Source organism: Patagioenas fasciata, chromosome 1 (assembly GCF_037038585.1).
Source record: "Patagioenas fasciata isolate bPatFas1 chromosome 1, bPatFas1.hap1, whole genome shotgun sequence".
Classification (NCBI taxonomy): Eukaryota; Metazoa; Chordata; class Aves; order Columbiformes; family Columbidae; genus Patagioenas; species Patagioenas fasciata.
The window spans coordinates 138,624,089-138,650,631 of NC_092520.1; the positions used below are offsets into that span (position 1 = coordinate 138,624,089).

The 26,543-nt window shown below is 43.6% G+C and overlaps 1 protein-coding gene across 1 annotated transcript in view; it reads left to right on the plus strand.

Annotated features, from left to right (window-relative positions):
* Window positions 1-3,825: 3,825 nt before the first annotated feature.
* ST8SIA1 (ST8 alpha-N-acetyl-neuraminide alpha-2,8-sialyltransferase 1) overlaps window positions 3,826-26,543 on the plus strand; it is a 139,374-nt gene continuing 116,656 nt past the window's right edge. Inside the window, exon 1 of the mRNA XM_065847412.2 lies at window positions 3,826-4,359. Within this exon, the coding sequence (XP_065703484.1) occupies window positions 4,121-4,359 (239 nt within the window). The 5' untranslated portion in view covers window positions 3,826-4,120. The remainder of the gene's footprint in view (window positions 4,360-26,543) is intronic.

Sequence of the window (26,543 nt, forward strand, 5' to 3'; positions counted from 1 at the left end):
TATGGGATGTTCAGATTGGATATTAGGAAAAATTTCTTCACGGAAAGGGTTGTCAGGCATTTGAACAGACTGCCCAGGGAAGTGGTGGAGTCACCATACCTGGATGTGTTTAGAAGCTGTGTAGATGAGGTTCTTGGGGACATGGTTTAGAGGTACACTTGGCAGTGTTGAGCTAGCAGTTGGACTTCATGATCTTAAATGTCTTTTCCAACCAAAATGATTCTATGATACTATATTATGCTGTGTTCTTGCTCATTGCTTTTCTCTGTTTTGCTTTTTAAAGGCACCTGTCTTTTTTTTTTTCTTCCTCTTCTCTCTTTCTTTTGTCTGTTTTGTTTTTTTGGTTTTTTTTTTTTGTTTGGTTTGGTTTTTTGTTGTTGTTTTTTTTTGGTTTTTTTTTGTTTTTTTTTTTTATCCTCTGTAGAAGGGCTGCATATGAACTATGCAACTATGATCACAATAGCTAGCCTTTCTGGCTGGGGATCTTACTTGGGACCAAAGTCATGGAGGTGAGGTCAAATCTCACCACTCAATTCTCATTAAAATGGAGTATGACAGAGAAGAATCATACCTGAATTTCAATTTTCTGCTTCGATTTGAAGACATGGATTGTTTCACTACACATCTACATCTTCTCAGTGATTGCAAATTGTCATTGGAGTACTTAGGAGTATTTGCTTGTAAGCAAGGTTCATTTTTGGCAGTTTATTCTTACCTTCCACTTATTCTACACCTGGAACTGTTATCCTCAGCAAAAAGCATCAGTGCACTTCTCTTCAGGGCTCACTGACAGATAGAAAAACCAGAGACTGATAACGCTGCCTAGAAACAAGTTTGACTATAGAACTTGCTCTGGTGTACGTTTAACGTCCACATGTATGAGAGCAGAATGAGACCAGGCATTTTCAGTTCGCCATCACAAGGCAGTGGCGACACAACAAGCTCTGCCTCATCTCTGTCTTGATCCACCCATCTCCTTGTGGGTGGCAGGCAGGACAAAGTGGTGGAGTTACTGCCATGGCAGTGGACAGACCATGGATGTTAGAAATTCAGTGAACAGACATGCTGACATATATTCAGAAAAGGAAGAGACAAGGCTTAGAAATATCTCTGAGGGTCAAAAATAAAAAATATCACAAAATCTTGTGTCTTGCTCAAGAGTAAAAGACCTTTATTAAAGAAATAATCTCTCTCCATGTTGCTTTGGTAGGGATTGTGTTACTAAAGAAATTAACAAATAAGTGTATCAGTTTTATTTCAACTTGCTCAATCACAAGCAGTTTGGACAGTGAAAGAATAACAGTCATTCCTACTTTCTCTGTTCTTTTCCACTTTCTGGTTTCCCAAGCAACATCGAACCTCTGGTTTGTCTCTCCTCTCAGCTAAAGGTGAGCAAAGAGGCAGAAATTTTTTTTGGGATACAGTTTTGCACATTTCAATTATGTTTTTTTGGTTTTTTTACTTTTTATGAGTTTAGCTAACTATGTTTTGAATTAGTCTCCAGAGACTGAAAGGTTATGTTTGTTTTTAATAGAGGTGACTGAATAGGTTTTGATTTATTTTACTGTTGGTAGATAGCTTCCTTACCAAAATGAAAATATTTATCCCACTCAAAATATTTTGATTTTGTCAGAGGCTGGCTGAAATGCCTTGCTCAATTTTTTTTTTATCATTTTGTCCAGAGAAAACAGCTCTAATGCTCTAGACAGCTCTAGCATATCAGATAGGAACGAAAACAGTATTTCTTATGCAATTACAAGTTTCTGGCATTTTTGTGTTCATTAGGCATCATCACGTTAATATTCTTTTTGTCAGTGTATATTTCTACACAGCACCACACTATGAAAGAGTTTTTCCCTCTCTCAAGCACTGAAAATGCCTTGAGAGTTCCAAGTTTATTTTTTACTGAAAAATAAGTAGTATGTAGGATGTCTAGCTGAAAATGCTGTATAAAGAGCTAGCTAGTATTTACGATTACTTTATTGCTACCTTATGGTCAGGACATACTAAACTAACTGTGTCAAACTTTCTTATTGCTTTTCTTCCTTCACCTAAAATTTTTTCAAAGCTTCTTTCAATTGTTAGTCCAGGGGAAGGTTCTGGACATTTGCAGGAAAAGCTGTGAAATTTGGGGTTGTCAATTTTCAAACACAGAAGTTGCTTGGCAGAATCTCTTATTGCTATGGTGAGAGTTTTAACCTACAGATTTTTCTTTTGCGCCCTTTGCTAGGTACCTAACGGCAGCCTTTCCTCACTGTGTTTCTCACTGTTTTAGCAGATGAGCTCAGTAATACTTCCCTCCCCATCACCCGGCATGGTCAACACCTCTCTGCAAGATGTGCTGTGCTGAGATACCTTGAGTCAGGCAGAGGCTAATCGTTGATTTGCAAGGCTGTCAATGTCTCCTTGCAACCTTGCGTTTCCCAAGTTTAAAGCTCTCAAAGCCATCCCCTCAGTTACCACTCAAGCATGAAAGTGCCCAAAGTAGCCAAGTCTCTGCGTGCTCCTGAAAGTCAGAAAGCACCTGGCTGCTAACTCATCCAAAACTCTTCCTAGGGTTATGTGGGAGTCCCCACTGTTTCTCAGTGGGTCTAATAGGTGAGTCTGGAAATGGTGAACACAAAGTGACGGTACCAGCCAGGGCTGAATTTGCTTTGTGTGCAACAGCCAGGGTCTAGAGGCTGGGCTCTGAAAACAGGGTGTACCTCCAGGGTCATTGCTGACAATGGTGAACATGTCTCCCGTGTTTCGGCCTACCTGATTACTGCAGAGAGGTGCTTTCTAGTGCTGGAGTCACTCCGTTGGCATGAAATGATCACACTCTCTCTGCTGATTTAGGAGGGCTGAGGGCCATCCATGTGGCAGCCTCATCCTGTGGGGCAGGGGGTGGGTTCCCAGTGGAAAACCCAAGCTGCCACAGGTGTGCAAGGCTGTCCCTGCTGTTTCTTGGCTTGTGGGCAGCCTTTCTGCCCACTCTTCCCCACACACATTGGGTATTTCAGCAACAACCACAGCCGCACTGGGGTGATCCAGCAACTGCCTGTGTCCCACCTGAGGGTACAATCTCCAGTGTGTTTCCTTCCAACACCCAACCACACGAGTCGGTACACACTGACATACAGCTGCTACTTTGGTAAGTGTGCTGCTGGATGCAGCACGCTTTTCTTTAAGATTTACCATACCATCCGGTTTGATAAATTATCAAAAAAAAGCCTTCGTAGGATGTACTTTGACCAGGTGAGCATGGTGATCCCGGCTCCCAGGCTCCTGGGCTGAACACCGGGCTGATCGCGGCGGACCGCCAGGTGCGAAGGGTTCCCCCACGTCTCGCAGGGTCACGCGGAGTGAGGACAATGCGGAGTGGGGACAGTGCTGAGTTGGAGGACGGGCGGGGGCGGGGTCGCCGCCGCCGCCACCGCCCCTGGCCCGGGGACGATGTCCGCCAGGGCGCGCTGGAGAGCGGCGTGGCCGCCGCCGGGGACGAGGCTGCCTGGGGAGACAGCGAGGGGCTGGGGGGGTGGCTGCTGGCGGCGCTGCCCGCAGGGGCGAGCTCGGGCCAGGACGTTCCTCCTTCTCTCCGCTCCGGCTCGACCAGTGCCCGCGGGGGAAGCGGGAGAGGCGGGGGCGCGGGGCCGCACCGGCGGAGTGGAGCCCCGCAGCAGCCGGCCCTCCAGCCGCCGTTCCTCTCCCTTCCCCGGCAGCTGGGGGGGCGGGCGGCGGGGGCTGAGGCACCCCGCGGCCCGGGGCGGGGTGGAAATTTACTGGGGCCGTCCGCAGCGCGGCGACGAGAGCGAGCGAGCGAGCGAGGGGGCTCGGCGGGAGGCGGAGGGAGGGCGGGGAGCGGCGGAGCATCGTCTGGTGGGGAAAGCGAGGGACCAAATGACTGTGAGGAAGGGCGGCAGCCGCCAGCGCCGAGTGAGGAGCCAGCTGCGGCGCAGCGGCGGCAGCAGCCCCGGCAGGAGACCCGACGCCCGCGGGGGCCGGCTGCCCCCCGGCCGGCTGGGCGGCGATGGCGGCGGGCGGCGGACGGCGGGTTTAGGGCCGCCGGGCTCAGGGCGCGGGCGGCGGCGGGGCTAAAGCGGGGGTCCCCCGCCCGCGGGCGCCGCATGGTGCGGGCCTGATGCCGGAGCGTGGCCCGGCGCCGCGGCAGCGCTGCGGGAGGAGGATGGCGGGGCTGGCGTGGAAGTGGCCGCGCACTCGCCTGCCCGTGGGGGCCAGTGCCCTGGGAGTTTTCGTCCTCTGCTGGCTCTACATCTTCCCCGTCTACCGGCTGCCCGACGAGAAGGAGATCGTGCAGGGAGTGCTGCTGCAGCAGGGCAAGGCGTGGAGGAGGAACCAGACTGCGGTCACCCTGTTCAGGTAGCGCCGTGCGCGGTCCAAGGGCAGCCGGGGACGGGCAGGCGCACGAAGCAGCGGACAGCCGGGCGCCTTCCTCACCCCGCCAAGCCCCGAACTTTATTTTTTCTTACCCAACCCTTTGTTTTCTCCCAGCGGGCGAGGGGCAGGTAGGGCCCCTCTTGCCCAGCAAAACTTTTTTTGGGGTGGCTGTATTTGCTGCGTAGAGGAGAAGGGGCTCGGCGCGGGGTATTGAGGCTTATTTCTCCTTGCAGGGCAATAAGCCGATCTTGGATGCCTTTCCTAGGAGGGCTGAGATTTCTGAGGCTTGCTGTGTTGCCTGCACAATAGGATGCTTCTCGCTGGCTGGGTAATAGCTGCACCGGCAGCCCCTCTGGCTGCTAACAAAGCCAGGGACTCGGAGCCTCCCTTCGCTTATTGATCGTGACTACCTGCCTGCTGCCACAGACAGCTGAGCTTGTGGATCTCCTTGGCATGCGTAGGGGAAGGTTTGCATGGATGCTCATTCGTGTCAGCATCCTTGCTCCGAGGAACACTTTGAAAGATCCGCGCTGGTCCTTGACTCCCTGCGGTTTATTATAGAAACCACGTGAAAAGGCATCTTTTTTCTCTTCTGTTCTTTTGACGTGGCTGAGAAATGGCGATAATCCTTGAAGCCCTTTTCACCTTCCCCAGCTGCGCAGGAGAGGAGGAATGTTGCAGTCAGGGTGCCACATCTGATAGCGGTGGAGAACGAGGTCCCTGCAGCAGGGAGGACTTTTTGAATGACCCTGGCTTAAAAGTGTCTGCAGTGGAGATTTGCATCCCCTTGAAAATTTCTCACATGTCTGGGTAAAATACGGACAACTGTAAGAGAGGCCAATTTCCCTCCCTTTTCTGTAGGGAAACTAGGATTTCTCCCTATCCTCTGAGCAGCAAATGAAAGATCAGAGTGAGTTTGTAATCAAACTGTTTGCGAGAAGACCCTCTTTCTTCAGTAAATGCTAGAATGAATCAGATCCAAATTCCAATGACTTTTTTTTTTTTAATTTTATTTTTTAAAGTGATGTACAACTTTATTTGATATTTTTTTTCAAGATTTTCTGAGTGCCACTCAATTTGCATTTGCCATGAACTAGAGCCAGCATGTGATCGCCTAATATCGTGTCTGCTGGGATAACAGAAACTTTACAGTTCTTCAAAAGCACATTCTTCCTTTAGTGTCTGAAGCTTGCAGGAAATAGAAGCAATGAGAGGTGATAAGTGAGCGTATGTTAATAACTCATTTGGTAGGCCTGGAAGAAGTCCTCCCTCTAATACGGAGCTAGCAATGACATACAGAAACTAGGTTGATCTCAGATACTATTTCATCTTAATCCTGTTGTGCCACAGATTTCCGTTCTTGGGCTAGATGAATCCAGATTTTACTCTGATAGGTAATGTAGGAAAGAGTTTGATGTGTTTTCATGTTTGTAAATCTAATGTTGCTTTAAGATTGATAATACTGCTGCAGCTTCAGTTTAAAAAACAGATTTTAGACCATTTCCACCACATGGTTTAGTAACAAAAACTCTGCATGGCTCGTCAACTATTCCACTTGCCCATATGTTTTTCCACTCCCCAAGCATAGTGATTATCTCAGAGATGCTATTGCAGAGAATCTCTTGCAATAAAAGGAGCTATTGTTTCTTGTCTATGTCTCTTGATGAGTTGGTGCAGTGCTAAATACAATGAGCTTTAAATCAATCTGCTTCAAGAAATAGAGGAAATGTGCACTGAAGCTATGTAGTGAGTATACCATAATGTTCAAGTAGTTGTGACAGAAACGGTCTCACTCTTTGCTATGGTCCTGCTGTCTCTATGCAAGAGGACTATAAAAGCTCCGAGTTTTAGTTTCTACTGGAAACTGCCTATAAATGTGAGTCTTTGTTTTAACTGTGAAGGAGGTATAGAGCTTCACAGAAATTTCATGTGCAGATTTTGAACTAATATGGCTTTCCATAATATCCTAATATTGAGTGAGTTTTAATATATTATTGATATATTATTAGTTAAGAATGACATTAATTGCCATTCTCCCTAGCCCTCCTGCCACATTCTGATTACAAAAAAATTTTGGTTCTACTCAGTTTCAAAGAGTATATTTTAATTTATCTGTGCTAAAAATCTATATGGGAAAGTGCAAACTAGCATATTACTGCTTTGTATAATACTGTGGCATTTGTGGTACTATACAGGTGTTAGAATAGCCAGGTTTCTGCTAGGCAGAGAAAACATCTGATGGCTTTGTATCCTCCTCCTCCAATAAACTCATTGGACTCCCGTTGTTGAACTAGATTATTGTCCCTAAGTAATTAACTTGATCAAAACATACTTTTCAAACCTCAGAAGTGCTATTCCCCCTTTGCCTTCTGTACCCAGATCAAAGACAACTTCAGTAAATAATTTAGCATGGTCAACGAAAATGTCTGGAGGTAACTCGGGTTGAACCCTGGCAGTTGAGTGCCAGTAACTCCTCAGTTTCCACTGCTCCTTCCTCCTCCTCTCTGTACAGCCAGAAACCTTGTGTAAAGATCTGAGCCATGTGAACTCCTGCTTATGCAAGAACCCAGGATGTCCTGGTGCTTGTGAGATGGTGTGCAGGAGGGTTTTGTGTTTGAATATGGATTTGCAGTTTGTGGGAGTAATTAAATGAGCAGGACTAAGCCTTTGACTCCAGTGTGAGTCTGTTTAAAGTGTGCTCTCAGCCTTGACTCTGCGCACACGACTTCTGTGAGTAATCCTGGCGTGATGAGTGCGCTGAGTCCCGCTGCCAGCAGCGCCGTGGGTGTCTGTGCAAGAGCTGCCTGTGTTCTTAGATGGAAGGACAGATCCTGAAAAGCCTGAAGATACAACTGAGGCTATTAGAAGAGCTCTTGGTCCAAGAGCCTCCTTTAAAGCGCTCAAATTCTGGGCAATTGGGGTTGAGCACAGCCTACTAGCAAGGTATTGATGTTTGCATCCTTTAAATTTCAAGACATCTGTGGCTGAGGGTAGTCAAGCTCTCTGCTGTGGAAACATCTCTCTGACGAATGCTGAATAATAAATAGTCTGTCAGTCAGATGGTAAACTGCTTGATCTTAAACTATAAAGTGGTCAGAATAAGAATGAGACTGTCATTACAGCCACTAATGGCCAACGTGTCTAATTTACCTACAATATAACAGCTTCTCATCCTCTGAGGTGGTTAATGTTATTGCGTCCTAATTGTTTTTACAGATTGCCTTTTTTTTTTTTAAGGACTTAGTGCTGCTTAAATTATTTGAGCAAAAGTGTTGTTAATTGCTGTTTGTTATTAGTGAAGTAAACGACATACAATAATACCTTTACGATTATTTTACTTAAAATGATGGTGGTTGATTAAAGGTAGAGCTGAATCTTTTCATCTGCCTTACAGGCTCCATAGAACCACAAATTCCAAGTGTTGTATGTTTATCTGACACTTCTGCGTCATTTGTTGCCCAGGGTGGACCTCCTCTGTGTAGTGAGCACACTTGTGGGGGGCAGCGGGCTTTTGACTGTCAGGACACCCACCAGAAGAGTTTGATGGTGATTAGTGATTTAGGTTAGAGGTTCTTCAGGAAGAGTTGGGACAATCTCATCTGCAAGGCAAGAGATTCCTGAGATTCTGATTGTGTTCTTGCTTCCGCTGCAGCAGTTTTGTGTGATGCTGGAAGATCGGCCCGGGTTTATTCTGGGGGTGGCTTGGTTGAGCTGGTGGCAGACACTGTGACCCTCCTCCAGTCCAAAGCATCTGCTACAATGTGGCTCTGCTCCCCAGTGCTGTCCCCTTTGTCCCTAGAGCCAGACAGGCCATGCTTACCTTGACAGCTGGCTTCTCCACTCTGTTTTTATCAGGTTTGGCTTCTTGTCAGTTTTCCAGGGACAGAAAGGAGAAGCTACTGGCCTGAAATCAAACAACAGGGTCAGCAGCTGAACGGGACAGAATATCCAGATGTGGTGGACTCTGGTGCTTGCAGTGTGGATGTGGACAGACTGTGTGAAGCCTCTTCTGCTGTTGGCTTTCATGTGCCTTGCAAAAATAGTGCTCTGTTGCCACTCTACACTCTGCTGGAGGGGTTCTTCCCACTGTAACCTCCTCTGCCAGCTGCTCTCTGCCAGCTGTTAATGTCTGTATCTAGAGTGCAATCACAACAGGCGCTGAAGAACATCCCCTTGTGCAAATCATTTTTCATTCTAGATTGTGTTAACACAGAACTAGAAATCCAGGTCACTTCTCTGTTTGGGTAAGACAAATGCAATTGCCAAGTCAGCGAGTTTCTTTAGTTCAGATGGCTTTTTTTCCCCCTCCCTTTTGATGTGAGCATTGCGAATTACATGAGTGTTGCATTCCTTACCAGGGTATTTCAAGGCAAATCAGAGATGAAACTTCTTTTTGCTTAGGTTGACTAGATAAGAGTTCTGCCCTGCTTGAACAGATTTATCAGTTACTGAATTATTCCTACTTTTTTCACTGAGACGTGTGAAGAATGGAGTTAGGCTTAGAGCTGGGAGGTGCTGGATTAGATTAGTTCTACCTCCATGGCCCATGAAGCCTTGCCCTGAAACCACCAGATATGCTCAAATGTTGTGTGTTGGCAGTGGCCAAACCCAGCCCATTTTGCTCTCCTGAGTAGATGTCAGTACTGCCTGGGTGTGTTTTTAAAACAGTTGTTAACACTTTGAATGACTTTTTTCAATTGTATTTGCTGCATTGGTGATAATTGATAATTTGTAATTAGTTTCCTCGTGTCTCTAGGTAATATGGGAAGTTGTTTTGGTGAAAAAGTACAATTTGAAGAGTGAGTTAAAGGCGAAAGGGAAGAAAAGTTCTTATTCTATTTTATTATTTGGAGACTGTGATGAAGAAATCAAGCTGCAGAGATATATGGCTCCATATCTTCAAGTTCAATAGTTGTCTTTGGATACCTAAATTACATGAAAACAATGAGAATTAGTTATCTGAGGTAGCTTGTGGAGTCTTTGCAGATGAGGTCTCTGGTGGCAAGATAGGAATTGACTTAAATTCCTGAGTTCCAGCTCATGGTATCCTCTTTCCTTGCCCTGAAGTTGCATTTGCTTACAGACGTTGGTTCTACCTTCCTCACAAAACAGACAGTTGAGATGTCCATTTTTTTGTATCTGCTCTTGAAAAGTTTTGGATTGCTGCTTTACTTTGAATTTGTAAAAACTCCAGTGCTGCCAGTATTAATGGGAGGGTGTAAACAACTCCATGAGGCTCTTTTCCTGTTAGCTGGGAGCATCTGAAGGCCCAGAGCCAGGCACTGGGGAACAGGAGGAACAGAGATTTTACTGGAATTTAGGTTAACCTGACATGGGCCCCTAGAATCTGGCATGTACATACACAGGCACTGCTGGATGTATGTATTTTCACATCTGTGCTTTCCCTTCCTCTGCCTTATAGTGGGTGGAATCAGCACTGAATCATCCATACAATATAGTGACTGGCGATTTATTCTTCTCCTTGTAATTTTCATCTTTAGCCAAGAGTGTTGTTCCCATTTGATGTGTGTTCGATGACATATATAAAAAGACCTGTTTTTGAGGCTAGTTCCTACTAGGTAAATGCATGGAAAATGAATTGTCTTTCCTCCTTTAGAATTTATCCTCCCACAGTGAGGATGAACCTCACTGAACTGAGGAGGCTGGTTGGACTGTAGTTTTCTGTTGCTCCTGTTTTCTAAGCATAAAAAAATACTTAGTTTTAAATTTTTGTATATATATAATCTTTTTCCATATGCTGCATGTGATTCCCAAAATGCAGGAAAGTTGCTCCTAATCTTAAATTATTTTAGCATAGCTGCATGTAGTTAAAATCACACTGAAGCACATTAATCCATATTATGTAGTATTTACAAACCTCAGTGGAGATTCAAGTTTTATTGTGTCACAGTTTTTACATCTAGAAGACCAGAAACAATTCTTCTCTGAGATCTTCAAATCTAAACTGATTAGATAAACAGAGGGTGGGGTGGGATCATGATAGCGATAAGTTGCTTAACCCTAGCAAAGTCTTGTCAAGTAGCTGTTATGGAAGCGGTGAGGTTCTGGAAGAAGCTGTGCCTGTTGTCTTGACCGTAGCGGTATTTGACGTTTTTAACAAGGTGAATTACACTGTGGAGAACATCCTGGCTTTAACCAGAATTCTGGAGGTCACTTCCTCACTTCCTCAGGAAAAAGGTGAAGGCTGTGTAATTAGATTTTTATAATACATTTTCTGGTCAGCAGAGTGGTGATTTTTGTTGTTGTATTAAATCAACAGATTGAATTATTTCAGCTTCTCCTATTCCATCTGCCTGGAAAATGCCCTCCTGAACTTCTTGGTTTAGAGAGTCTCTTTTCAAGTAGAGATGTGGGTAAAAGGAGGCTTTTAAAGCTGCTTGAAACAGATGAATAGAAGTGGTTAACTTTCTTGTCTTCCATGTTTACTGTGAGCATAATTTAGTTTCTGAACAACCATTTTGTTTCTCTCTCTTTTTTTTTTTTTTTCTTTCCACTTCTTTTGCAGTCTATTCCCATTCTGAAGTTGATTGATGTCCTCCTCAGCTTTCAGGGGACCCCCCAGACTCTTTGGATGGCTCCTTTTGTAATTATCCAATCAGCATCCACAGCAGTGATATAAAGAACTTGTGTGGAATTATTTACTCCTTTATGTCCCCCGCATACTGAGTTGCCAGTCACCTTCTTCAGAGTCCTCCAGCTCTCACTGATGCTCAGGGCATCTCTTGTTTTCCATCCTTTACATGCTGGTTGTTGGCTATCAGGCTTTTCAGGTAAACTGCCGACTTTGCCTTAATGTAGTAGCAAGATTAGGTCACTACTTATCAGGTCTCCTCTGCTCTGAGGATGCACAACCAGCCTGAATTTAAAAGCTGCTAAGTAGCTCACCTACATTTTAAGGAGTGCTAGGAAAAAAGATCAGCTATTTTGCTTCCTTTCTTGTGTGAAAACTTGCCCTCCTTATTTCTGGAATGCCTGGAATGGCCATCACTGCAATAGGGGAGTTTATATTTCCTGTCAAAGATGAAAGACAAACAAACAATAAAATATTATTTTTTTTTTCCTCTACTGAGGAGATTTTAATGTTTTCCTGTGTACTCTGTCTTGGCTGAATGTCAGCTCTGGTAATACTATTCTGTGTACCACGATGTTTGAAGTTCCTATCATATAAGATGTTTTACTCGCACTGTTGGTCCTGCTGTGCAGTATGTCCCAGAAGCAGGGCAACAGAGTATCTGCTGCTATAGGTAGTACTCAGAAGTGCCAGAAGAGTTTAGACCCAGTGCAAAAGGAGCTCAAATATGCAATGAGGAGGTGATGCTGAATCCAAGGCTCACTGATGCCTACCTCGATCAAAGTTGGTAAGATTAGGCTTAAAAGCAAATGGGATGAAGACTCCCACATTACTCAGCTATGTTTGAATTTTTTTACTTTTGACTGTCAGGGGAGACTTGATTCCCCAGGTACTTCCATACAGTGGAGATAGAGTTATAAAGGAAGTTAAGGAAATGGTGTCTCCATGACATGTTTATCTCTTGTAACTGCACTTCAGGTGTAGGTTATCACTGAAGTCAGTGGGGAATTTTGTGGATGATTACCAGTCTGTATAAAAGTATCTTTTATATGGTGCCATAAGCTTGCAGAGAGATGTCCCGCTCTCTGAAAGATACCTGAGCTATTTACTAGTGACATGCTACCTGAATGTTCTCTGGAAGAATGATCCAAATACTTGTGCTGTTTGTTGGATTCTGGTCCTTGCTACTGGCACCTGGAGGTACTAGCTTACTACTTGTAAAGTTCCTAAAGCTTTTGTGTAAATTTCTGTCTTCTTTCTGTGGCTTCCACTGAAGCATCAACCTATTTGAAATGGAACAGAATAACTCTTTATTCCATATCTAGTATTCACTTGAGAAATTTATTCCTGTTCCTGGATAGTAACTTATATTTTTACTTTGCTTTCCCTAATGAGTTGCAATGTTAGCAATGCTTGCATGGTCTTCTTTTTTTCTGAATGTCAATAAACTTGTAATTATTGATGGGTAAATATTTTCATTCTTAGACTTGTCACAAATCCTCACCAGTATTGAAATGATGGTATGTTACCATTAGTAATAGGTTGTGTACGCTGCCTGACTTGGTACTTAAGAACCTGCATGTGGAATCAGGCATGTGCATTTGTGAAGAAGGACACAGGAAAGGATTAGCCAGAGGCTAAGGTTCATAAAGAAGGCAAAGAATGTATCTTCAGCTACCGATGAAACTCAGATTATCTACTTTTGACCACACTTTTTATTCTTTGGGCTAAGTGACTGCTTACTTTAACCATTGTCCTCCTCTAGCTGTTTCTCTTTGTTCCATTTTCTTTCCATTTATCTTATCTTCTGCTGAAGTCCCATCTGGGCGGAAAAAAACATAGCTATTGTCAAGCCTGTTGCTGTTTGCTGCCATTGCTCTGCTCAGCTGCATGATACGTGCATTTTCCTCCCCTCAGATCTGTCTTGAGTCTTTGGTCTGTGTCATCTCTTGGTTACTGAGCAATGCTACTGATCATCAGCAGCACATGCCTCTGCTTTATGCTGTCACGTTGTATTTGCTGGCAGCCCCCGAGCAGTGGTGTTCCTGAATGCCTCCTGTGGTGCCTCACAGCCCTACAGCATTGCCCTGTCTCTCGGACCCCACTCGCCCCATAACGCAGGGGCGTTTTGGTCCCCCACACACTGGGCCCATGACACCATCTCCGTGTCATCTTCAGATGCTCCTCAAGACTTCTGCTGCAGTCATAGGAGTCAAAGGGTGAAGTGGTATTTGGTGAGTAGCAGCTTGGAGCACAGTGTGAGCCACTTGTGTGGAATGGGAGGAAATTAGGACCTGAAGAAAGGCAAGGGGACAAAGAAGAGAAAGGAGGTATAAGGCTAGTTGAGGAGTTGAGCATGAGTATTTGTTACTCTTTCTTCTTGAAGCATCTTTTCATGGTGAACCTGACCTATGGGAGTCATTGACTCACTGTGTTTGAGTCATGTGAAAGCTTGGTGGTAACAGGAAAGCTGGGAGCCCCAAGAAGGGTGGAAGCTCTGAGATCCGTGAACTCTCTAACTGGATACTGCAGCACTGAGTGCTGCAGTAGACATTCCAAAGTAGTTGGAAGTGTAATGTTTTGGTTATAATCTTTAGATTACCCTTTCTTGTTTATGGGTGAATTTGCTGTCCATCCACTCAGGCAACATTAGCTGCGTCTTAGTCTGAGCAACATTCAGGCTCTTGGCAGTCTCCTGCATTGTGCTGTTTGCTGCTTAATGGCAATGTAAAAGGCATGAGAACAGATCTGTAAAGAGTGTGGCCATAATATAGGATAGGAAGGAAATGCAATATCCATGAGGCAATAGTGGAGGAGTGCTGTTGGATCAGATGAGAATGGGAATGGTGAGAAGTCCCTTATTACAGTTTGTTTGAAAATAGGGAAGGTGTTGGCTTGTTTCTTCCCACAGCCTTTAAACACAGCAATGGGAAAGAGCAGTGCAGTGAGATCAGTGAGGTGGTGCAGTTCTGAAGCATAGAGGATGCTTCTGTGTTAGATTCTGTAGGAGTCTTCACGATGCATGCTGATGCCTGACATGGGTTAAGACCTTCCGGATTTTTTCCAAAGATTTGCTGCAAGTGGGGAACCTAGGTTACTATGTGTATGTGTGCTTGATGGGTACGCTGAGAATAGCCATTTCTGGAGTGTCTGAGTGAACTATCAAGATGCATTGAGTTAGTGCTTGAGTAAGCCTGCGTGGGCAAATACAGTGCTAAAGAGATTTTATTAGTGGAAAGCTGTATGTTTCTGTTTGATCCAGGTGCCTCTGCAGAGCAACAAGTTCCAGAAAAGTCAAAACAAAGTTTTAATAGGAAGGGGACAAATAGGAAGAATCTTCAGTGAAAGTAATTCATGGCTTGAGCAGGAAAAAGAGGGGAAAAATACTTTTCTAGCAAGGAGGGAAAAAGAACTGTGCAGAAGGATCTGTGAAGTGCGCAGAAAGATCCTGGGCCATACTGGAGCAGCTGATTGAAACGCAGTTTGAGTAAAGAATACCTTTGAAAGAAACGCACGCTGGATTTTTTTCTTTCTTTTTACTAGACCTCTGTAATTTTTATGATATTAATTAGGAAATACTGATGGAGTGAGAAACTCTGCGTATACTGTCTGCTTACATCTGCCTGCATATGTCTGTCCTGCACTTCAGAAGGGTTATCTGTAAACCACCTTTTAAGCTCAGAGAAGGTTTATAAACCTCAGCCATAGCCATTCCTTGGTTACTGGAGGGGAGAGACTTATTGCCAAGGGCTGTCACCCTGGCTGTTTTCAGGCAGTGGAGCTCTGAGGCTCAGCAGTCCAGGGGATGTCCACTTGCAAAATTTCAGCTGGTTTGGTGATGGTTACTCCTCTCCTAGAGCAAAGCAGGAAGAGATGCTGAGCTCTGTATGCTTGCAGTTAGGGGCAGTTAATATGACTTGGGGATTGCTACCAAGTCTGCTGTTGCCTACTCTTATAATAGTTATGCCAGCTCCTGCAATCACATGAATGTGTGATAGTCTTGATTTCCTGGAATAAAAATGAAGAATAAATTTTTAAGTCATAGCTAAAGTGAAGGACTTGAAAACGTGAATGGTGGCTTATGCCCCAAAAGGCAAATAAAAATCTATTGTGGGTTGTTGTTTTTCAGATACCTAATTCCGGTGCCTTAATCGTAATTTTTAAATGCTGGGGATTGCTGCAGTGAGAATTACATATCAGGCTATAATTAGATGGATTATTTTTAACTAAGGAAACTGCAACAGTGAAGGGAATAGGAGACACAAAACCAATCTGGGCATTCCTTTATAGGTCGTATTATTAAATGAACATTTTGTCTTGGCACCCAGAAAGCATCTAGCACAAACAGACTTGCTGAGCCTTATGGACGAATGCTGAGCATCTCCAAGGTTTAGTATACCCAGTTGGATGAAGCAGTAAAAATGCACACGACATATTTATTCTTTTTATCCCACTCCAGTCACTGCCTTTAAATGTTTAAGCATATCCAGAAGGGAATGGCACAGTGTGGAACTTGAGCTAGCTGATCCAAAAATGGTAACAACAGCAAAAAGTAAACCTATCATTAGAGAAATCATGTGTTTTGATAGTTCTGTTTAGACAACAGAACAAGTGAAAACACTTATCTGGTGTAGTTCAGTAAATGCTAATGGGTCCAGCGTGTGATAACATGTTTATTTTTGCCTTGGGTCTTGGAGGAGTGAATAGAGTGCTTTTTCTCATTTTGTTTAAAAAAAGAATCTGTTTTGTGCTTCACTTGTCAAACAGACCATTGCTAGTGAGAGTCTCGTACTAAGAGGGTTGAGTTTGTTGTTCTTCCCTACATAATCTGTGGAAAAATGTATTGGCTGGCCTGAACAGTTGTACTGTCAGTTGGTTTTCTAAGTTTAGTACAAATTCTGCTTTCTGTTCTACTGTGGAACAGCCGATCTACATCATGGAGAAAAGCAAAGTTACCTCTGCTGGCATGGGAGCAAATGGGCTGGCGGGGTTTCCAGTGGGGTGCAAGCTCTCTTCTTTGTAGCATAACCAGGAGCATGTGTGCAGTGTGAAATCACAGTTGAGCCTAGATGAATGTGAGCTTGCTCAGGACTATAGAGCTTAATAAGTTATTTCCCAAATTTGACTTAATCATTTGGTTTCAGGTGGTGTCTTGTGTGACTGTGCAGTCCGTCCTGTGAGATTCTTGGTCCTTTCTGAATCGATAACTTCTTTTGCCTTAGAGAAATTAAAAAGAAATCCTAAAAGTCCTGAGGAGTAACTTGCTTCCACTCATGAAATATCCCCAGTTTACAGGTATTTCTTAGACAGTTTGGTAACTTCAAAGAACAGATTAGCTTTCAACAAGAGTCACCACCCCTGGAGGTGTTCAAAAGGTGTTTAGACGAGGTTCTTAGGGACATGGTTTAATGCTAGAGTTAGGTTAGGTTATGGTTGGACTCAATGATCCTGAGGGTCTCTTCCAAGCGAAACGATTAAATGATTCTATTCTATGAATAAATAGCTAGGCTTTGTCCCTTTATTATAACCTTTTTGAATCTCAGGTAAGCTGGTTGAATGTATCAGGATAAATTGCTTTAAGTTTTGTTTAAGATTTTTCCTTGCTCTTTTTAGCAGCATCTTTTAAATGTTGATACTGTAAAATACCATAAAACTTTAAGATGATTCAGAATGAAAAGTACTTTGAGTACTCTGGGCTTGTCCTTCCCCTGAGGAAGCTGGTACACCTCCTCTCCAGAGAGTACTAACTAACATTTCTTTCTTCATAAAAGTTTCTATGACATTCAGTGTCTCAGTAGCAGAGCCCTACCAGTCCACTCATCCATTTGTTTTAAGCTGAAGCAATTCATGGAGACTCTACTCAAAGTTATTCTTTGCAGCCAGCATTGCTGTAGTGTCCTTTCCTCTCACCAGAGACTCCTGAATGCTGGCGTCTACTGCTGTTTCAGCAGCTTTTGCTGGAGGGATCCATTGCTGTCTTACACCATAATATTGGGACCCTCTCGGTATTATAAAGGGAAAAAAAAATGTTACAAGTGTGCAGGTGGGGAGGTACCCTGAGGGTTTCTTAGTTCCTTTCTCTGGTCGGGCCCTTGCATCCCTTTGTGCCTGGAGACCAGGTGGTGGTTGTGGCTGCTGTCGCTTGAGAACTTGCTCCCAGGTGAAGTTGCAGGCATGCCAGCTCAAGAATAACTTGTGCCCCGGTGTTTTTGAAGAGGATTACCTTAATGCCTTGGATCGGCTCCAGAACTACCTCAGTCATTACCAGCATCTCTTCCCACTTTAAAGAGTAACTTGTTCTATAATTAGCAGTGCTAATTAAGCTCTGTTTGTGTCCCAGTTCCCTCAACTCCTTTTGTGCCCTGTGAAATGACCGTGGAGTGAGAGGCAGCAGGTGCTGACCAAGCAGCTGGCTGTGCTCGGGAAGGACACACAGCTCTGCTGGCATGTGGCTCGTAAATTTGGGTCTTCCTTCTACCCCAGTTTTCACAAGACCTGTAGGATCTTAATCATAGTTCATAGTTTCCCTCTTCCCTGGTCCAAATAGCTGAAGTTAACCAACAAATTCAGAAGTCTGCGAGGTGGACAGGATGGGTACGTCAGCCAGTGTCCTTACTTAAGCTTTGTTTGCCATGCTTATTTAAAAAATATCCTCTCCTCCCAGGTCCCCTGAGAATTGCTTGCTGGCTGCCAGAGCCCTGCCTTTCTGGCTTCTTCAGCCTTTTTGGGCTCGGCCAGCCCAGCCCCTGCTTGGCAGGGAGCAGCCTCCACATTGTGACCAAGGGCAGGCGGCTTCCTGCAGCTGCCAGGTCTCTGTCCTTCTCCCTGATGGGAGTCCAGCTCAGACCAAACCATAAACCATAGCGAGCCGTCAAACTGGGAGCAGACAAATTTTTGTATTCTAAAGGACAAGAGAGTGCTCTTTCCTGCCGATGACAAACCATGTCCAACATACATTTTCCCCTCCCCATGTTAGTCTTGTCCTGGTTACTGGCTGTTCTAAGGGATGGGATGTCTTCCTTCATGTATTCTTATTCTTGCCTAAAACCTGAATTCTCTATTTGGAAACATGTCAGAACCCTCTTGTTGGATGAGAGGAAGGGATTGTGGGGTGAGGTAGCCGGAAGGAAAGAAAATATCAGTGCTTGGAGGGCAGGGTGGGAGGGAGTGATGATGAGATGGAGTAGCCTTGGGAGGCTGGAAGGGAGCTGGAAGCGTTTACCAAAATAGAGGGAAGTAGTTTGTAATAGCAGAGCTGCTGATGAAGAAGAAACAATAAAAGCAGAGAATAAAGTAAAGAAACATTTATGTGAAGCAGTGTAACAGAGAAGGAAAGACTGTAGTTGGGAAATTTGAGAACAAATATGTGGATAAATCAGAAAGGTCGTCAATTAAGAATGAAATATTCACTAAAGTGGACAAATTAAGGACAGCTGAGTTAGTTAGGCAGGAAAACCCAAAGAGGTAACAATTAATAAAAACCACATGGGTTAAATTATAATCTCAGTTAAGAAGATGAAGTATCAGATGGAAGCAGATCACTTGAGTAAATGGAGGGTCCAGTTTCAATGGCCTATACGAGGTATAAATGAGGCTGTGGAACTGTAATAGGAGAGGGCTTTTTCATGCCACAAGATAAGAAGAATGGAAATAATTTTGCTCTAGAGATGACTGTTAAAGTGGTGAGATTTGGAAGCAGAGTGATGAAATATGTGGAGTACAGCCCACTCACTGCATCTATCTCTGGTACCTGTCCTACTTAAGAGCTGTGGTAGGGAAAATGTCCATATGGTTAGCAATAAGACAGGAAAACAACATTGGTTGCTCTGGGGTTTGGTGGTGTTTTGTTTTTTTGTTTTTTTTTTTTTTTTTGGGGGGGTTTTATATTTTTTTTTTTTGGTATGTGTGTGTATGTTTTTTTTGTTTGGTTTGTTGGTTGTGTTTTGGTTTTTTTTTTTTTTTTAATCTCCTCCTTTCTGTGATTGCAAGTTGCCAACTAGACAATCCACAGACTTGGCATCTAGTGAACTTTATGTTTGCTGAGGTTTAGACTGTTCTCTGGGACACCAGCAGCTCGTGCTTAGGGATGATGAATTACAATGGACAATTCTTTAGCTTCTCATGTCTAAAACTGGGCTTGGTTACTGTGGTTTTGGGGTGAGACTTTAAAGTAAAGGCTCTCTTTGTTCTCTCTGGATGCCACCAATAACATTTCTGCTGAGGTGACTTTCCACTTGGTGTTCTAGTAGGGTTAAATATGTGGTTTGCATTACATTGATGCATAGATAGTGTGTATTTAGAAATGGGGACTCAAAACCGTGCTGTTCTGTGGATATTCAGCTGCTCCAGATTTCCTTGGCCACGTACACTTGGCTGGTTTTGGTTCCAAACTGAGGGTCAGCTCTGGGAAGGTCAGGGATTTGTGGGAGTGGACACGGAGCTTCTACGCTTCTGGTTGTCAAATGCCAGCACCTTCTCCAGACTGATCTCACTGGGCAGGAGACAGAGTCGAGAGCAGTGAAATTCTGTCTCAGGTGTTCTCTCTCGCTCTCTTTCTTGTTTTGCACCATTTTCATCATCTAGCTTCTGCTCTGAATCTATTTGCTTTCCAGTGGCTGTTAAAATACACACTTCGGAGATCTGCAGGGCAGATTTGTGAGAAGTGTGCAGCATAAATCAATTGATAATGGACTTTCATTACAGTGCATAAGAAAACAGAAATATTAGTAGGACAGATTACTAGATCAGGTCCATTTAGTTTAGTTCCCTATCTCTGTCACGGACTGGCACCAAGTGTTGCTAAGAAAGTCATGCAATAGGTAGGGATATGTAGTATCATTTTCCAAATAAATCAATGTCTTTGATTTATGAGTTATGAGGCTTACCCTTCAGTCACTTAGGTTAATACCTAATTCAAAATTACTGGTTTTAGTTACAACAGCCTTTCATATTCTTGGTGCATACATAAACAATCAATCCCTTCTTAACCTTCCTTATGCTTAATTTAGGAAATAGATGTGTTCTCAGAATGGTTAGTTCTTAAATATATATGTCTTAATTTTAGATTGCTGCTTAATCAATTTAAAAAATATATTTCCTCTTTGGCTGGTATATTCTTTTTGCACTAATTAGCTCATTTATTGGGCTTATTTTTAGTTGGAAACACTGTACCAGAAAACAAAATGTCATTATGCTGTTGAAAACTAAATACCTCATCTTCAGCCTTGTAGTAAACAGTTTAATTACCGTGTAAAATTAATTATTGCTCTTTAAAATTATTCAGTTATTACTTCCAAAATATGGATCTTCTTTCTAAATGATTGACTGTGTGAATTTCTTGAGATGAGTAGCAAAGAGTAACTGAAGGACATTCCCATTATTAAATGTATACCTATAACTTGTCATGCATTCTTGAGCTGCAAGGTGAATTTTCAAGACTAGTTTCAGACCTAAGAAGCTGGCAATTGGACTGCCCAGTTGCTGGATGCACTCAAACACTGTGTGAATTTTCACCAGCTACATTTGGGCCTGGTAGCTCTGAATGTGATGAAAGACTCAGTCAAAAGCATCCCTAGAAAGCAAATGTTGGGTTAACTTCCATGCAGCACACATCCTGTGGGTGTGAACATGAAACTCTTCTCACGCTGGTCACGGGGACAAACTTTTATCTGCCTGACTGGGACACATTTCTTATATTTACTCAGTAGCTGGAAGAAAACCCACCAACACAGCAACTGTATTGGAGGCTATTGTATTTCATCATGAAATCAGTCCAGTGCTGCCCTGGAAGTGGTCAGAAAGAGAGAGTGACCTGGGTGACTGTCTCTTTGGGCCAGGGACTGCCTTTGCTCTGTCTCTCTGCTGTGGCACCCTTGTTTTAGACATGTAGTTGCCACAATACTCATAAATCATTATGAGCTATTTCCAGTCCAGACTGATGAATTCAAGATCAATCAATAAATTATAGAACCTGCTCCTCTCTTTCCTCACTCCTCTCAGGATCCTGAGCGCCACTGTTTTCTGGGCCAAGGTTTCTATTGATTATCACATCCCGAATCAGTGCTTACTTGTTAGTGAATAGTAGATCCAGCTGTAAGTTGATCGGTCAATACCTGTATCAAATATTATCCCTGACACACTACAGAAACCTTCCAGGTTGCTTGCATCACTCTTTGCTGCCCTTCCTATAGATGTCAGGGAAATGTAAGTATCCTAGTGGATGCAGAGTTTGTGATCCAGAGACTACCTTGAGCTGTTTAAAGGAGGTTTCTATTACCAGCACTATGTCTCACTCTTCTGGAACTGATAGTGTGGATGCCTGGGTAAAAGTAAACTCAGGTTACTGATCTACTTGTAAGAGAGATGGGGAGCTGCTCAAGACCACCTGCAGCTGTAGGTGAAGCAATAGAGTATGAGAGGCAGAAGGTGGATGGCAAAGAAGAAGACTGTTCCTCCCTTGGGCAGAAGAGTGCTGCTTGACAGTGGTTAAAAGATGTCTCTGCTGTCTTGAAATAGTTTGTTCCCCATGGTGATTACCTAGCATGAGATGAAGATAGAAGGTCTGAGCTGATGCACTACACTTCAGCTTGCTGCCTGTTCACTGTGGGGAAGGGCTCTGGTTGTTGCAGCTCTAGCTGTGCAGAGTTTTCATAATTCTCTGGACTTCAAGAGAGCTAATTTTGACCTCTTCAAGGTCATACTTGGAGTAATGCCATGTGTTAGGGCTCTAGAAGGTAGGGGGGTCCAAGAGAGCTGGTTAATATTCAAGCGTCACTTCCTTCAAGCTTGAGATCAGTGCATCCCTATGAGCAAGAAATCAAGCAAAAGGAGCAGGAGACCTGCATGGTTGAGCAAGGAGCTTCTGACAGAACTCAAATGGAAGAAAGAAGTTTATGGAAGAAGGGACCAGCCCACTTGAGAAGAATATAGGAATATTGTTAGAGTATGCAGAGATGTGGTGAGGAAGGCTAAAGTCCTTTTGAAATTAAATCTGGCCAGGGAAATCAAGGACAACACAAAGGGTGTCTTCAAGTACATCAGCAGGAAAAGGTACACTAAAGAAACTGTGGGCCCACTGCTGAATGAGGTGAGTGCCATGGTAACAGAAGATACGGAGAAGGTGGAGTTACTGAATGCCTTCTTTGCATCAGTCTTTACTTCTAAGGCTGGCTCTCAGGAATCCCAGGCCCTGGAGGCAAGAGAAAAAGCCTGGAGAAAGGAAAACTTTCCCTTGGAGGTGCCTGAGGACTGGAAGAAAGCCACCATCACTCCAGTCTTCAAAAAGGACAAAAAGGAGGACCCAGGAAACTACAGGCCAGTCAGCCTCACCTCCATCCCTAGAAAGGTGATGGAACAGCTCATTCTGGACATCATCTCTAATCATGTGAAGGAAAAGAAGGTTATCAGGAGTAGTCAACATGGATTCACCAAGAGGAGACCATGTTTGACCAACCTGATAGCCTTCTATGATGGCATGACTGGCTGGGTAGATGAGGGGAGAGCAGTAGATGCTGTCTACCTTGACTTCAGCAGGGCTTTTGACACTGTCTTCCACAACATCCCCACAGGTAAGCTCAGGAGGCGTGGGCTGGATGAGTGCACAGTGAGATGGATTGAGAACTGGTTGGATGGCACAGGCCAGGGCATTGTGATTAATGATGCAGAGTCTAGTTGGAAGCCTGTAGTTAGTGGGCTTCCCCAGGGGTCAGTACTGGGTCCAGTCCTGCTCAACCTATTCATCAATGGCCTGGATGAAGAGACAGAGTGCACCCTCAGCTTGGAAGCGCTAGCCTGAGAGACTCTGCATGGCTGTGAGTTTTAGGTCTTGTTCATAACTACTGGTTTATAAATTCCCCTTTCAGCTCTTTTCAGAACCTAGTTCCAGTGTTTCTTATAATTTAGATTTCTTTGGGTTATGTGTAGTCTGTGAAAACTACAGTGATGCAGCTATTTAAATGTAGGATTTCAACAGTCCTTCAAGCAATAATAGTTCCCTGTGATACGTGTGGCTGTGTATGTCAAACGCTTCAGGTTTTGCTTTTATTTAGAATTTCATAATGTTGCACTATATGTAATTCTTGCAGGCATTACAAGGTAGCATGTTTTGCATTGCTGTAGTACGGCAGACAGCTATCTAAACTCAAACAGTTCACCTATTTGCTACCTGAACTCTAATGAGTCCTGTAACTGGGTTTTGGGAAATAAAGAAGTCCAAGAATAATGGAAAGCTCTCAACCAGTGGAGCAGAAAGAAGAGGAAAAGTAAAACCCCAGAGCTGAATTCTGACAGAACATTTCCCATAGCTGTAGGGAAGCTGTTTTGCAGCACTGGAACCCTAGGGTTTCCCAAAACGGCCTGCTCGGCATGCGTGCCTGTGCAGAGGAGGTGTGATTGTATAGCTGGGGGCAGTTCTGCAAGATGGCAGAGGCAGGAGAGGTAGATGGAAAATAAACATCTTGGCAGAGTTAGGTAGGAGTCATAGCATGTAGTAATCTCTGCAGTTTTGTGTTTGACAGGCTTTTAGAAATTCTTCCCTCGCATTTAGAGTGAACTTGTTAAAGGCTGCCAGATTAGACAGAGGGGTGAAGTTGGATACGTTGCTTTTTTGCAAGGGCGTAAAGCCTAAAAGACCTTAGTTCATAAATCATGTTTATTGCCCAGGAAGATGCTTGATTGGGCTGGGTAATGGGGTTTGTACATTCCTGACTTGTTCCCAGCAGCACAGAGCATAGCACAGCAAACTAGTTAAATTAGTATAGACTTGAACGTGGTTCCTGTCTCCTCCTCACCTCTCTTTTGCTGCCAAGTAGCTGTGTGCTTTCTACTTCTGCTTCTTCTATGCCTATTTAGGCAACCTCCCCACCCCAAAACCCCCAAAACCAAACCCAAACCACTAAACATTGTGTGTTGTGAAACTCCATGTTCGCGTTGAGTACTGCCAAGTATCAATTGTTTAATGGTCATGACAAAATAGCGTGCAATGGGTTGGAAGCTGGAATTGTAAATATGTGATGACCTTGGTGGCTGAAGCTGTTTGTATTATGCTAAGGACTGTTTCAGAGCCCTGAGAAGATGTAGTGATGTGCCTGTGAAATTCTGGGAGCTTTGAAAATATGAGTTTTGGAAACTATGCTTTCAGCACCATGTGAATATTTGTCCTGAACAGCCAGGTTTATGTCCCCTGATTACACTGGAAAATTCTTTCTAGCTGTTTGGGGGAAGTGTTCAGGGGAATCCTGCCAGCTCCTCTTATGGTCTGGGATTATCTCAGACGATAAGTGTCTGTGTGTCCTTTGAAAGCAGCAGTGGACTAATAGTTTAGAGGAAATGTTTAGAGGAAACATTATTTAGAGTGTTTAGGTCCCAGATACTTAAGTCTGATCCATGAAACTCGCGATATTTTAAACACCCTGGAATCAAAGGGCATAGTTGTAGTGGCAAACAGCGAACTGGTGCTGTGACTCTAGCCAGAGGGACTTGGATCACAGTAGGTCACCAGTGAAGGAGTAGCGTGACTCAGAAATGAGCCGATGTGGGTGGAAAGTGGGAAAATGTCTATTGGATTCTTCCATACTTCCTGTTAAAATACTAGCTAGATTACTTTGCACTAGTGAGCGTTGGTGAGAGTGAAGTTCTGACCACATTTCAAGTAATTGCAAGAGATGTGTTGTTTAGAGCTGTCAGTAAGTTGGCAGCACTGTTGAGAGCAAATGGCAAAAGTTTACTTCTGCCTCAGTGTTTTATTCATTCTAATGAGGTGACAGAGTGTTGTGGTTTAACCTGAGCTAGCAGTATAACCACAATAGCTGCTCACTCACTCTCCCCATCTCCCCCAAATAAGGGAGAGAATTGAAAGGGAAGAGAGAAACTTGGGTTGAAATAAACACAGTTTAATAAAATAACAAAATACTAATACACTACTAGTAAATATATATATATATATATATATATATATATATAAATAGAAAATAGAATATAAAGCAAAAGATACTCAATGCAGTTCCTCACAAACTCCTTCCACACTGAGCAGCCAGTCCCAGGCAGCAACACCTGGTCCCCAACACCCCATCCAGAGAGAGAAGAGAGAAAAAGACAGAAAGGCCCAGAGGCCTCTGCAAAATGACAGAATGACAAAAGGCCAAACTGAAGAAACTCCCAAACAGAACTTCCCCAAACAGGTCTCCACTCCAGCTCTGACAAAGGGAGAGAGAGACCGGAAGATCCTGACTCTCTTTAAATACGAAGCATAATGCCAACGGGATGGAGTATTCCTATTGATCAGTCTGGATGTCAGTCAAGCTCTGCCCTATCCATGCCCCCTTACTAGCTGCCTCACACCTCTGGGCAGAGAGCTCAGAAAAAGTCCTTGACTCTCAGACCAGAGCAATTAAAAACATTAACTCTGTCCTGGAGTGTTATCTTCTTGTTCTCAAACAAAATTCAAACAATGACTGTGCTAGCTATGAAAAAGAAAGGTTTCTAACTGCATGAAGAAAATGAACTAATTTTCAGTGAAAACAGCACACACAGAGAGAAAAGTATATGTCAGTTTTTGTTTCTGAGATATGTTCAGAAAGACAAAAATCACTTTCCTGTGATTGTGTTCCTATTTTCTAGGCCAGGAGATAAGCAACAGATTTTAGTGATGTATAGCTACCTATGGATATGGATTGAGCTTTGTCACACTTCTACTATCTAAAAGTTACATTTCTCTGTTAGTAATCCTGCTATAATTTCCTTCTACTATAAGTAATGAACAGTCAGAAGTACTTAGAGATACTGACAGCTCTCTTCTGTCTTACATACCTAGGATAGGGTAGGGTAGGTGTCCTTCTGTTGACTGTGAGCAGTCTAGATGACCAACATAAAATAGGTGCCTCGCTGTGTGGTGACTGGGCTTTGGTGGTGTGAGCCTCTCAGGAAGAACACTGAAACCTAAAGCATGCCGGTAGACCGTTAAATGAGTTCAAAATGGGGTGTCAACTGCTAAGTGCTCCTGCATTGCAAATGAATTAATACAACACATAGCTGTCACTCAGCCACCGAGAATGGAAGTAGGAGAGTTGCAAAAGGATATCCCCTGGTCCAGCAACAGGCTTAGCATTTGCTTCTGCATTTGCTTTATCATACTAGAGTCCTGGTTCTGCACTATACCCTGATGATCATCGATAAACTTGGGGCCTACATGAGAGGAAGCTGTGAAGACAGAGAGGGTATGTTGCCTGTTGCTCCTGGGACAGGTGTTTGGAGATGACTAGTCATCTCAGCTGATCTTCCCTGTAAGAACGAACTCAGAGCTGGTGAAGTCCTTTCTGATTTCAGTAAGTTTGTAAAACAGGAAATAGCCAGAATTCAAATACAATGGAGTTAAAGATGAGTACAAAATTATTGTCATCTAACTTTTTTTCTTTGGCTTCAGCAGAGAAAAAGAGACTTAAAAAGTCTTGAAATTGGAGCTTCTAATGAAAAGACATTCCAAATTGGATATGCCTTTCCTTTATTTTAATCCACTTACCGCATTTAGCAAAGTATTTGCATCTATGAGACTGATTTTATAGCACTTAGTACTCAGGCA